This window comes from Vigna umbellata, chromosome 1 (genome assembly GCF_029865625.1).
Source record: "Vigna umbellata cultivar VRB3 chromosome 1, Vumbellata_1.0, whole genome shotgun sequence".
Taxonomy (NCBI): domain Eukaryota; kingdom Viridiplantae; phylum Streptophyta; class Magnoliopsida; order Fabales; family Fabaceae; genus Vigna; species Vigna umbellata.
Window position 1 is genome coordinate 7721781 of NC_142165.1, and position 14951 is coordinate 7736731.

Genomic DNA, 14951 nt, shown 5'->3' on the forward strand with positions numbered 1-14951 from the left:
CAAAAAATTTTCAAAATTTTAAAAACTTATTTCAAAATCTTTATAAATATAAATATAAATATAAATATGAGATAAAAAGGTAGATAATTATAAAGTAGATAATTATATTTATTACATCATTAATATTTAAACCGTTAAATTTTAAGCGGATTTTAATGTCAGAATACTTAGAAAGAATATGTTGATTTCGATCATACCCTCCAAAACAATATGATTTTTTATTTGAGTTTTAAAGAGTTAAATTTTGAATTGAATTTTCAAATTTATTTTCTTTCTCCTTTAAAAGAAAAGGAAAAAATATTTAAAAACACAATAAAAATTGTCTAATTAATTTGTAAATCTATTATTTTGTGAAAAATATATAAAGAGACTTTTATTTATGTTTTTTCATTTTTTTCAATTTATTTTTCAGTTACAATATTTTCACATTGTTTTTTTTTCAAATATTTATATAAACACTACCCAAGACGACTGAAAAATAGGACACTGAAAAAAATGAAGATGATGATGGTAGTGAGACTAAAACCAGACAACAGAAAGAGGGAACAAAGACAGTGCTTCTCATTTTAGCTCTAGAGGAAAAAGTATAAAGCAGTGGTCACCATTTAACCAAATTGTAAGGTATCCATTCAAAAGGTAACAATCATAGGTACTTCTGGCAACTAAAAAATATATATTAGCATTTTTTTTATTTAAAATTTAGTCTCTTGTTAAGGATACTGAGATATAGTAAGTCTTATTAAAATTTAATTTCAATATAATATTAAATTTATGTTAACCTTTCAACTTTAAACATATCATTTCAAATAATGAGATATAAAAACCGTCATTATACATATAATGCATTGCTTGATTAGGTTGTATTTATAGTTTTGGATTATAGTATTAATTGTAATTGCATAAAGTTAAACCAAAGGTTCCTTGATTATTGGAGAAAACACCTTGAGTTGAGAGCTTGCAATATAAAAAGGTTGCAGGTGATTTTTTTGCATTGATGCAATAACGTGTGCTGTCAATCTTGTCCTTTTTCTCGGCCATCTCACTGTTGGAAGTGTTCATTAAGATAAGGGAACATCTTCCATTCATTCTTAAATCTAAACCTTTTTTTTTAACATTCTTTTAAAGAATCAACCCATGTTCCCAATAATAATGCAAATAACAATATGTTCACACATTTAATTAGTGAAATACAGCACAATTAATCACTATAGATATATATAATAGGGTTAAATATGTTTTTAGTCCTTAAACTATTTGCTGTTTCTGGTTTTTGTCCCTCTTTCAAAATAAGGTACAATTTGGTCCTCATTCTTTTCAAAATTTTGGTTTTATTCTTCGAAAACTAACACCGTTAAAAATGTGGTAGTTTTCGAGGTTATTTTTCGAGGACTAAAATCAAAATTTCGAGAACTAAAACTAGAGTTTTGAAAAGAATAAGGACCAAATTATATCTTATTTTGAAAGAGTGACGAAAACTAAAAACGGTTTTAGGGATTAAAAACATATTTAACCCTAGATAATATACAGATTATTAATTTAAAATAATTATTTAGTAGTTTGGTATGTTCTATCGAAATAAGTTTGTGATATGATTTTAAAGTGAACTATTATTGGGTGTAGCAAATGATGAGTTGGTGTCGGCGAGTTATTGTTGATAAAATATAGAAAATGGAGTTATGTTATGATGTTGAAATATAGTTCTTATTGAAAGATAACTTTTTATCACCATTGAAGTGTTCCGCCAGAAATTGAGTGAATCATTTTATGTTTGATTTTCGTTTATCATGTTACAAAGTTTTTTTCCAGTTTAATGCAACATATATAAATGTTCGTAATGTCTTGTGACTGGAAACATTTTAAGTGAATTTTTTTGCTGGGACTACGAAAATATTGAAAGAAAAAAAAAGGTATTTTAATTATTTTTTACATTGATTCGTATTAGACTATTCAATGTACAGGAATAACATTTTATTTGTTTTTTATTTTTCAAGTTGAAGGCTAAAAGAATGAATAAAAGAGATAAATACTTTTTTTTATTAAGTTTAAGGCCAAAACAATGACAGTTCTTCTTTCCAATCTTCTTTTTATTCCAACAATGGATTCATTGTTTCAACTTTGAAATCACATCTTAAAGTTAATTTCTATGATATTATCCGTTTTAAAATCTGAAATTCTTATTAAAAATTTATGCTTAAAAGGTACCTCAAAATATTGAGGGAAGAATATATAAAATGAGATACCAAATCGAAATTCACCGAATCTCACTAAATTAAAATATTTATCTGGTTCTTGTATTTATTAAAAATTAGGTTATTATTAGTCTTAAAGATTTTTATAAAGATCTTTATTTTTAAGATGGGTAAAAATTAGGTCTTTTTTATTAGTATTGTATTTATAATATTATATTAAATATGTGTCAGATGTTAGTTTTATTTTATTTTATTTTACCTTTTAAAAAAGTTAAGTTTTTTTTATTAATTTATTTTAATTAAAAATATATATAATTTTCTACATATTAAGTAAATATCAGGTCAAGTGTTAAGTCTGAATCTCAATTTGATTTTTATATTTATTATTTTGATTTAATTTTGTTTTAAATTTTTTAAATTAAAAAATTTTGTTTATTTTTAAATTGAGATTAAATTTAACTTTTATATAAATTTTATAAAAATATTTTTATTAAAATTAGTATTTTAATTAAATATATTTAACAAAATTAATTTTATTTAAATTTATATTTATATTAAAATTTATTTATATATTGTTTTAAAACTTTAAATGTATTTCTGTAGATATTATATTACATCAAACATTAAATACATTTTTATTTGAATTTATATTTCAAATAATTAAATATAATTTATAAAAATATAAGTTTATATTTCAAATACTTGTATAATATTATATATTAATACTTTATATACAAATGTTAAAGTTGGTTTAAAAACAATAATTTTATAAATTCAAAGATAAATTTTATTTTAAAATTTATATAAAAATTTTAAATTTAAATAAATTTAATATTGTTAAAAATATTTCTCTCTTTTTAATAAACTCACACCCACCCATCAGAAGCCTTTCGCTCAACGAGTCGCCCTAGCGAGGTGCTCTCTGTCAGGGCATTCGCATAGCAACTCGATGCGCGATGGGAATTATAACAGAGAGTTGCTCTTTGTTTGGTGAGTTGCGTAGCGAATGAAGTCGCTTTGCGACTGTTGCTAGCTTGGGAAATTAGCCAAATAAATAGAATAGCGAAGAATGGCGCATAGCGAGAATTTTAGGGGGTTGGTCTCTGTCTAGGCTCTCGCATAGCGACCTGCGCTATGCGAGAGGTTGAAAGTCTGATGCGTGTTGTGTGTTAATTCGCATGGCGAATTAGGGGGGGTCCGCTGTGCGAGACCATCCTGTCTCGCCTTGCAAATAGGGTGCGCTATGCGAACCCTTTGGGTTCAGTTTTCTCTTTTGCTCTTGTTTCAGATGAATTAAGCGTGTGGAATGATTGAGATGCATAGTATGATGGTAGTAATGTTATTGAACTGATAGTATGTGATGGTATGACACATGTTTGGTGGTGGAGTGTAACAAGTATGGTTGATGGACGTAATTCCATGATCTTCAAGGAGAAGATCCATGGTGATGTCCTTAGTTGTTTAGAATGAAAGTAGGAGCTCAGTCTTGGGGGTCATCCTGAAACTTCAATGGTCTTTCTTCTCACGTAGAGAGGATTGAACCATGTGGTGAGGAGTAGCAGGAGGTCCTAGTCTTGGGTGCTTCCAATATGGTCCAAGGTGAGTGATAATAGACTAACCTCGTGAGTGTGGTAGGATGGGGAAACCCAAGTTTCATAAGCCACTACGAGTGCAAGACTTGCCATAGCTCGACTATCATTCTAAAGTCTGGACGAGTCAAGTCTAGTATTCAACATGTTAGGATGCATGTTTACCTTGCCTGATTGAAGTTAAATCTTGCCTGCATATTGTCATATTGTATGCTTTTATATAATTAGCTTACCCTTGCTTGTTTGTGTTGTTTGTGTATGATTCCTTTTGCGATGATCATCCACTTGGATGAGAGCAGATGGTGAGGAGGTTTCTTTGCAGACGACTTTAGAAAAAGACGACGATGCTGCAGTTTAGGCTTCCTAGGGGTTTCTTAGTTATTTGATGATAATTTGAAATACTTTATCTCTTTAAGTTTACAATTTAGACCTCCTTTATTAAATTTGAAATTCTAAAATTATTTTAAGGATGACTGTAATCCTAATTACTCTTTATTGCTTTCCTATATTATGCATAATGACGTATTTATTATATATGTTTTTCTATATAATTGGGATGTCACAAAGTCAACATTATTTCAAGACAAAAATAAAATATGAAAAAAATAGTTATAAAAAGGAAAATTTAAATTTAAATTGTTAATTTTTTTATATGATATCCAAAATTATTTAAAAATTTCCAATTTTTTTAAATATCCAAAGCAAATAACATGTTTTATTATAAAATATTTCAACTTTTCTATAGACTAAATTATTCTTTACAACATTCTCATGCAAATAACATGTTTTATTATAGATTGTTCGCTTGAGAGGAATTATCTGTTCAGATAGATCAGTGCAAATGAAAAAGAAGCGCATATGAAAAAGAAAGATTATTTGTGTTCGCTTACAAGGATCGGAAAGAAAGGAAAAAGAGAGAAATTAGGGGTTGTTTTTAAGAACCAATTTTCATATATTTGTCTTGTATTTTATATTTTTTTCCTCTTATAATAATAATAATAATTAATAATAATAATTATTATTATTATTTCAATTTATTAAATTACTATTTTTATATTTTAATAATTAATTTAATTTTTTTATCTTTATAAACATTTTTATAATTAAACATATCATTTTATATTATTTTTATAATTAAAGACATTTAGACCAAATTAAACAATTTTTTTATACGTGACATTCCTTAAATTTTATTCTAATTTTTATAAATTTTAATTCAAATGAATTCTAACTCATTTCCAAATTCACTCAACTAAATAAAAATAATAATTTACCTTTCAAATCCTTTCTCTTTTCCTCTTCCTGGAATCATCTCTTCATAAATAAACACCTCCTGAGAGATATTGTTATAAGTTGCTTTGAAGGTTGTTGGATAAAGGATGTAATTATAACATGCGAAGAATTAAATCCAATCAAATTTATTATAAAGGTAATTTAACTTATTTTATATTTTAATTTTGTATCAATTGGCTCTAGAACATTGTTCTCATTTCTCGATAATCCCAGTAGCACAGCAACATTCTCAGATTCTACTGCCACTACAACAGAACCCCAACATCTCCAAATTGATAGTGTATCTTGTTCATTTCCTCTAATCTATGGATTCTGAAAAAGCATTAGAGCTTGTCAAGCACGGTGTCACTCTTCTCTTCCTCGATGTTCCTCAGTACACCATGGTCGCCATCGATACTCAGGTACTTCATTCTTCTATTATTTTCTGATTGCCAAGTGATTGTCTTTTTATTTTCTTTTTTATTTCAATGCTGTCATCATGGTATCTGAAAATAAAATTTGAAATTCGTGGGGGTGGAAAGCTAAATAAAAATCCAACCTTGATTTCAGCCTTTTTTCACACTGGCAATCTGACATTGTTTTTCTTCTGTTCTTCGTAGATGTTCTATGTGGGGCCTGCTTTTAAGGGTATTAAGATGATTCCTCCTGGCACTCATTTTGTGTACTATAGTTCATCAAGCAGGTTTGATCATCTTGCCCAATTATCCAGACCTATTTTTTAACTCGCATTAGTCTCTCTTTTGTTTAGTTCTTTTTATTCCTGCAAACTCATGTTTCCCTTGTGGATATATTGGGGAGCCTATTAGTAGATTAAAGGCAATGATAAGAGAGTGGTGGGTGTTCTTGTGTGTGATAAGACATTGCTTTTCCTATACTATTGTCTTTTCTGCGAGTATTAGTGTCCTTTCAATTTTGTGTGCTATGGCAAAGTGTATTTTTTGGGAAATAACCTTGGATCATAGTATTTGAAATGATTTATCTCTTTCACATGGTCTCTCTGTTATCATGTTTGCTGACCATATAGTGTTAAGCATAAGACGCCACTGGTTCTGTCGGTTGCTAGAATTAAATTTCATGATTTTTCAAATTATTTCGTGCATTGAATCTTCTGTTATTCTTTTGGGGGATTCATGCAGAGATGGGAAAGAGTTCTCACCAATTGTTGGATTCTTCATTAATGCTGGCACTTCAGAGGTATAAAAATTAAAATTTCAGTGTCTATAATAGTTCAATGAAATTTACATTAATTTTGGTTTGACAGAGCTTTAACAGAATATGTTCTATAGTTTAGAAATTACTATTGTTACCGTATCTTGGTGTTGTAATTGCTGTTCTTATTATTTGTCAATGCAATCACAGTTCAGATGAGTTGTAATCTATATGCTTAGTTTTTGAATGATTTTGTTACTATTTTGATGAAATGGATTTTTGCTATGGTTTTTTGATAGATTCTCAGGAGTTCATTGTCTTTTTACTGGCCTATTGGAAAATGTCCATGTTACGTCAAAGCTTAAAAATTTGAGAAATGAATTAGTTTTGAGTAACACTAGTACTAATTTTATGTAGATGTTAACTCATAAGAGGGTAAAGTGACTGTTAATTGTGCTAGAATCTTACCTGTGACTCTATTTCCTTGCGGAATGATGGTGAAGTTAAATTTATTACATTTAGTCATATCCTTCTTCATGTGCAATTTTTTTCTTACCTGTACATAATCATGTCTTTCAATAATTTGTGTAAGTGCACTTTAACCATATTCATTATAAGTAAAAAGATATCTAAATATGAAGACAATGTTATAAATGTGGGAGGTAGGAGTTATCTAAAAAAATCAAGACCATGAAGAAAGGTGAATAAAAATGTTAAGAACAAGAAACATCCAACACAACTTGCTAATTTCTCTGTAAATCTAACAAAGACACTCCTTTAAAAAAGCCACCAGCATAGTGTCACCGATAATCAAGGGGAAATACTTAATCTATTAATCAATGCTCATATGTTTTGACCCTGTTTGTGGTTAATTTGTATTTCCAAAAATGTATTACAAAATTGTGACTGATTATCTGGTTTTTGGTCTCATGACCATGCAGGTAATTGTTCGTAAATGGGACCAACAAGAAGAAAGGTTAGTTAAAGTTTCTGAGGAAGAGGTATGTGTTCGTTTAAAATTTTAACATAGATATTATTAACGTAACATGTCTGTAATGCAGCCAAATGTCATGATTGATATAGTTTACGTCCTGTTAGTCAAATTAGGTTATAGTGAGAACACTATTTGGGAAACTATAATTTTAGTGAATTTCCTTCACATAGCTTGAGCATTTTTGTAGAAAATGTGGGGTATTCCCTAAAATTCCATCCAATCAGTGCTAATCTGTGTCTGCGTTTATATATTAGCCACAACTTACAAAGGAAATAATTTTTATGCTTTCATTTCTTTTTATTCCATGCTCTTCAATTTATGACATATATTTATTCTGTTTTGTTTGTCTGTCCTTTAGGAAGAAAGATACAGTCAAGCTGTTAATAATTTGGAATTTGACAGACAACTTGGGCCTTACAATCTTAGCCATTATGAAGATTGGAAACGGTTATCTAATTTTATCACAAAGAATGTCATTGAACGGCTTGGTATGCCATTTACTTGACTGAGGTTTCTGTGTATTAAATACTTCATTGATAAATTAGTATTGTATTATATTGTTAATGTTAACTCATGAACAGAGCCAATTGGAGGTGAAATCACTGTTGAATGTGAAAATGAGATTGTTAGAAACTCTACTAAAATCCCAATGGAAGAAGCACCAGAGAAGCAGTTGAAGGTTGGCAATTCTGCATCATCTGTTGGCAAGTCTCAGAGGAAAGGATGTTATTATACTTCAATTCCACGTGTTGTTAAATGCAAGGGTATTAGTGGGCAGGAACTTACTTCTTTAAATCTTGACAAGGTTGGTATACACACATTGCTGAATGTTTGGTCCCTTAAAAGTAATTGTGATAAAAAGCTTACTATAATCAATTCTCTTACCCTGAAATTTTACATATTATTGGTTGCTGATTTGTACACTTTTTTTTTTTTTTTTTGTGTTCCTTCTCAGACACAATTGTTAGAAACTTTACTGGCAAAAGATTATGGCGGTTCTGAAGACATGCTTCTTGGAGAACTGCAGTTTACATTTGTTGTCTTTTTGGTACTGTGGACAAACATATTTTCTTTATATATTTTGTTGAATTCAATGTGACATTTTGCAATGGTGCAGATGGGTCAATCGCTAGAAGCATTTCTCCAATGGAAGTCATTAGTTAGCCTTTTGTTTGGCTGCACTGAAGCAGTAAGCATTACTTTTTAACCAGATTGGATAATGCATACATAGACTCTGTGCCTAGACTTTAGACTTGCTGGTTTATCTCATATACTTGTGTGTGTGGATTACTCATAAACCAACTATCTCAAAACTTCAAGCAGTTAGGTGAAGCCATGCAAGTTGTTTTATATTGCATCTCTAACATGCACCCGTACGCAAGAACCCTTTGGGCTTGAAGGGTGGATAACATCCCTACCCATTGAGCTCAATGTTAGAAGAATCAGGGTGGCAAATATTGAGCTTAAGACCATCTGATCATAGGGACTTTGATACCATGTTGTGAACCATCCCAAAATGTTTTGGCTGTTGGGTGAAGGCAGGGGAATGTTGTGAACAAATGTTGAGCTCAATATTAGAAGAGTCAGGGTGAAAAATATTGAGCTGAAGACCATCTGATCTTAGAGACTTTGATACCATGTTGTGAACCATCCTAAAATGTTTTAGCTATTGGGTGGGCAGGGGAATGGTTTCATATTACATCTGTAACAATCTGCTTTTCTTCCACCTCAAACAATAAATATATTGAATTGATGATGTTGAATATATTAAAGCTGTTTATCAAACTTTCCAAGCTATATGAGATGTCTATATTTAATTACTCATAATAATTGAGTTATTAACCATTATGATTTTCGTTAATCTGTTGTTCATTACAAGCAATATATGTGCGTGTGTGAACAACTAACATTCATCCTTTGAATTTATAAACTCGTTATTGTTCTTGATTATTTTATTAACAGCTTGAGCTTTAATTGAATTGGCTCCATGACATCTGCTTAATGTCTGTTGTTGCTCTATACTCAATGAGTACTTCTGTTTTCTTGGATGCTTATTTGGTCTTTCAACTTGGTGGGTCAGTTTTTTAAGTTCTTTATTCTAACTTGGATTCTGTGGGCTTTACCATTTTTACTTTGCATCATTTGCCAGAGGGTTCCTCATCGTTTGAGATTTGTGCTTCTAGCCAGAAAGTAGATATAAGCATAATAAGAGACATCATTGTCTATTCTCTTTTATGGAGATTTCTGTAATATTTTTTCCCATGAACACAGATTGCTTCTTTCTTAGGACATTTTATGGTGGTAGAACCTCAGTTTTTTGTTAGTAGTCCCATGTTAAATAGGATAAATTAATTGGATATAGATACAAGACCCTTGTTAATTTTGGTAAGATATCTATTGTGGGCTGTGTGGGTGCAAATCAATTTGAATTTGTATGATTTCATAAGTATATGTTTTGTGATTATGTTTGCATGACTTTGTATGTTCTTTTGCAGCCTTTCCGCACACGAACTCAACTATTTACAAAGGTGAACTTTTAATATAATTTTCTTATCTTTGTTACCTTTAAGTACAAAACAGTGGCATTAATCCTTGGAATGGTGTTAAATTCATCCCTGGACTTCTGAATGTAGTCTTGGAACTCCAAGCTACTGATTATTCATTAAAAGAAGAGTCATGATCTTGAATCTTGTGTTATTTGTCAAACTCATTTCAATTTTGGAAAATCAGAATTTTCACCTTCACACCTTTTGTGGTTTGGGATGTGAAAGACGGGGAAAATAAAATAAGTTCCATTTAGATGACTATATGCAGTCCTAGAATTAAGGGAGAAGAAGTGTTTGGCAGACCATTCTAGTCTTGATATTTTAATGTGTGGACAGTATTTATCAGAACAAAAAGATCTGCAGAATAATTCAAGAGAGGCAGCAAATAATATGAATTATAATATTGTTCATAAGTTTAATGTGCTAGTTATTTGGGATAATTTATATTTTCTAATTTTTCTTCTTTGACTATTTGTAATATGTAACTTTTTATTAAGATCCTGTCTGGATCATTATGTACGTCAATTTGATTGGATTTGTTTTTTATCAGAACCTGTCGCTTTTTAAATTTCATGGTATATTTGAGATGTTTTCGTTAATACTTTAAAGTTAGTCTAAAATTCTAGTACCTTACCTGCTCTCTCGTTTGCTGATCTTACCTTGCCAAACTCATTTCTAATGCATTACGGATTCTTGCAGTTCATCAAAGTCATCCATAATCAACTAAAATACGGACTACTGAAAGATCACATGGGTGAAACAGGATCAGCAGTGTTGGATGATTCTTTGATTTCCGCTGATAGCTTTTTGCACCATGTTTGCAAGGTATTTTCACTGATGATAACTGAATAGTCACATGCAGATTTAACTCTCTGACTTACCTTTATTAATTATAAGTAGCTGGATGGGCACCTGTTCTGGTCAGTTATGGATTTTGAGATCCTGAAATTCTAGAACTCGTCATTTTATCATAAAAAACATAGTCAGTCTCCAACATGGAGGTTAGCAGTTCATATATATGTGGCCGGTCTTCTTGATTTATCATGGTTAACATCTTAGATTGTGTATTGTTTTTCCTCGAGTTGATATTGCCTCCACTTTCTGATCATCCTTATCTTTGTAGTAGTTAGTGCCCATATGCCCAAAACTGTTAAAATGAGCAACTCATTCCAAGGTGAAAATAAAAAAAAAAGTTCATAATTTTCATAAGAATAATGTAGGTTTTTCAGAATGCACTTCCTTTCCTTAATGAAAATCAATTTCCCAGATTTTAAGCATACCCATCCTTCCTACTGGAATCAGCATCCCTATTCCAGAGTAACAAAATTAATGTGTGCTTATAACAAACAGACGTGGATGTAAGAATGATAGAATATAAAGATGATTTTGTAAGAACTAACTTCTACAAACTTTTCAAGGAAGCCTTGGTCAGGGTAAATGAGGCTAGAGGAAATTTCCCCATTCTTGTTCTATGATTCAGTTATCCTCCTTACTAGGCAGGTTTTATTTTGGGGAGGCATTTGATTCTTGTGGACCAGTTGCCCAAAAGTATTGTTTGTTTCTTCCTGTTAAATATATTGCGTTTTGTGTTAACCAGGGAACGTAGACTTTTGTTATTGTTTGATATTGGTAGATGTTGTTGAGATTGTTTTTTTTAACAATATATTCTATTTACCATATTTATGTTTGGTTGCAATATACACTTGTATCATTCTTCATTATAAATATATTACCCTATGTGTGTTTTAGACACAAGGGAAATTAATTCTATACCTAGTTTTACTATATTTAACACTTCTAATACTAATTGATTATTACTTTACTGTCACATAAATTTGATTTTATATGCTTTTCTGAGCTAAACTGCAACTTATTCCTTTTGATTGTTTTGGAATTGCAGGACTTCTTTTCATCATTGCTAGATGGGTCGGTTGTTGATGGAGATCTTTTAAAATGGGTATGAGCATGTAACTCATGTTTTCATATAATGTGATATTTATTATTGATATTGTACCCTCCCCAACTGCCATATAATAAAGCATTGATGTTTTTAAAAAAAGAAAAAAGAAAGTGAAGAGTAAAAAAAGTATTAGAATAAAGGGACTTCAAGATGCGCTTCATGTGCTTGAAATGCATTATGCAGGAATATAATATTTGATGGATAGATTTTTAAATTTTTCATAGAAATTTTTTTCTTTTTCAGGATATGTTGGTTATCCACGTTATTTATATGAATTTTTAGGCTGAAAACACGTTGATATGGTATATACAATTGCCTCTATGAACAATCTCTGTCATTATTTAAGGAGTAGCAATTCTAGCACCTTAAACACATGCATGCACTAATTTGAGATTATTATGTGATAGGGTTTAAACTATGAAGTACAAATGCCAAGTCTATAGTGACTATCTATGCTTTTGCTTTATTTTGCCTGCTATAAAATTGGTTGCAGACTTGCAGCATTTGCTGCTTGCTAGGTACAATGTACATGTATTTGATTATTTATGAAGTGGAAATTGTAATCTCCCTGTTCTTGCAGACAAGGAAATTTAAGGAGCTGTTGGAGAGCAGTCTAGGGTGGGAGTTTCAGCTTGGCAGTGCTGTTGATGGGATATATTTTGAGGAAAATGATGAGGTCAGTATATGAATCTATCTCAGTTGCTTTGCTTTGTGTATGTTACTTTTTGCTCTGTGTAATGTTTGTTTGTTCATGGGCCTTACTGGTTGACTTTGCAGTATGCTCCTGTAGTTGAGATGCTGGATGATGAAGCTCTAGTAAGTTAAAAATGTTGATAATGTCTTCACTTGGCTATAACAGATACTAAATCATGAATGTCATGCCACTTTGCGTTGCCCTTTGGCCTACTCACTCTCACAGCCATACCCTTCTCATAGATTGTACAGTAGGGCATACCAAAGCTCCACCATTGCAAACTAACTATAAGATCATGTTACTGTATTTCAAATTTCAATTGAGTTAAAAGTCATGTTGGATCTGAAGTAGAAATTCAGTAACTTTTCTTTTTGGTGTGATAGACTTTCAGTAACTTTGATGGAGGTTGATGTTCATTTTTCAGAGCTGCTCATACTTGGTATTTTTCTAGCTTTCATAGATTAGGGCATACATAGGAAACTTGTGGATTTATTTTGTCTTGTTTGAGGAGTTGCTGAGTGGAGTATTGGCCTTTGAAATTGAGACAATGAGATAATCAGAAGCAGATAAATTGTTCTCCATATATGACTTGAAAATAAGAAAGAACCACTATTTTATGATGAATTCTTTGTTTTTTTTTTTTCTATTTTTTCTTCTATGGCTCTTCTCTCTTGTTCATACACTCCAAACATTTGGTATATTTTTATTTCATTATTTTGCTGAACTGTATTAAAAGGTTGTATAGTGGACATTGGCATCACTTATATATGTTTGACATCATGCAAACTTTAAATTATTAAAAATTAACTTGATGACAAAATTGCTCTTAGGTGAATAAAAAAGGGCTTTTTGTTCTCATTTTTAACATTTACATGACAACTAAGGCTGCCAACTTGTTAGGTTTTAATGTTTTTAATTATATAAAGTAGAAAGTTATTATTTTTACATGTCAAATTACTCAATTCCAATTGACCATTGAAACTTAGTTAGAATATTTTATCATATTAGTGTTTTGTTTGATTGTTTTAGAACGTGAGCTTAATTTTGACGTTGAAATATAATGTTAAATTTCCTTGCACCATTGTTTATTCCTGTGTTCACACTTCATTCAATAAATTTAGTCATATTAATGATCAATGAAGTTAATGTCAGGTTATTAAATACAAAGAAAGGGAAATATATTATTTAATGCATGTCGGTTTTCTTACGCTTACAAGTTATTTAAATAAAATTCATAAAATGTCTCATTTTCTTATAAAAGTTGGTAAGACATGATAAATCTTTGCAATATAATGATAAAACATGCACGAGGAAAACTCACTGATAAAATGCGTCCAAAAAATTGAATGATTAAGTATGTGAAAATTACAAATTGATGAAATAAGAAAATAAAACATGTGAAACTATTGTGGTGTAATTAAATTATTTTTTTTTATTAAAATTAATAATAAAACTATGACTTAAATATGCTTTCCATCTTCAAATAATTATAAAAAATTATGTCTTGTTCCTAAACTAAATCATATAGAACACTTTCTCAATAAACAACATGTTCATATCACAAATTTGGCTATAGTTTAGTTTAATAATGAAACAATTTTTTATAATAATTTGAAGCAAAAAATATATTTAATCCTTAAAAGATTCTTTCATAACTTCCAATATGATATATTACATAAATTTTAGATTTTTCTTAATTTCTTAAAGACTTTGATTTGTTCCTCTTTATAACAAAAAAAAAATAAACTTTAGGTAACAAGTCCTTACACAAAAATGAATTAAAGAATGAGTCTTTTATAGATTTAGGTCTTAAATAATGAATTGGGTTGATTCAGAGTAGATTGATGCCAAAGTCAATGGTATAGTGTGGCATTGAAGTATGGGCAGTGATCTGAATCACTTTGTGCCTATTGCCACTTGGTACTACAATGGTAAACTAGGGTTTGTCATGCATGACCACATTAATTGAAAAACCCAGGTTTTGGTCCTCTCTCCTTACTGTCCAAAGCAAGTGGAAAATATAGTAAGAATTTTCCCACTTTTTAATGCCATGGCCATTGCCAAATATGGTTTCTTAATAATTCATGCTCAATGTCAACCCTAAATCCTCTACACCAACATCTGTCAATATGATAATACTAAACTAGCTGCATTCATTTCCCTCTCCACCCCCAACTCTTTCACTTGTTTGGTCAAAATAAGAGAGAAAATTCATACCATACATATTAATGGCTTCTTGTTGATTGATAAGAAGAAAAAGTTTCAATATTTAAAAAATTCAGAAAAGACAAACTCTATGGGAAGTTTGCAATAATTTCAGTCAACAAAAGCTTTTTTTTTTCCTCTGTCCAAACCGAACATAGATCTAACTCTAACCTTTTCGCCTGAAAAGTTGCTTTTTTTAAGCCTCCATTTGGAATAAAAAATTATGATGCACTTGAACCATATCCTTCAATTGTTTCCAACTTATTTTTCAGTGATACTAGTCAACAATAGCACCCAACCAGGCATTGAATTGTCTTTTGGGTTAAAAAAGC

The 14951-nt window shown here is 30.3% G+C and overlaps 1 protein-coding gene across 1 annotated transcript; it reads left to right on the plus strand.

Annotated features, from left to right (window-relative positions):
- The first annotated feature begins 5089 nt into the window (after window positions 1-5089).
- Window positions 5090-13038, plus strand: LOC124844676 (AAR2 protein family). Its single transcript, XM_047321654.2, has 14 exons — window positions 5090-5207; window positions 5285-5472; window positions 5671-5753; window positions 6208-6265; window positions 7162-7221; window positions 7573-7702; window positions 7796-8019; window positions 8170-8262; window positions 8332-8403; window positions 9710-9742; window positions 10460-10585; window positions 11661-11717; window positions 12301-12396; window positions 12498-13038. Exons 2-14 carry the CDS (start codon window positions 5377-5379, stop codon window positions 12543-12545), a joined length of 1176 nt encoding a protein of 391 aa, XP_047177610.1. The 5' UTR covers window positions 5090-5207; window positions 5285-5376; the 3' UTR covers window positions 12546-13038.
- Window positions 13039-14951: the final 1913 nt, after the last annotated feature.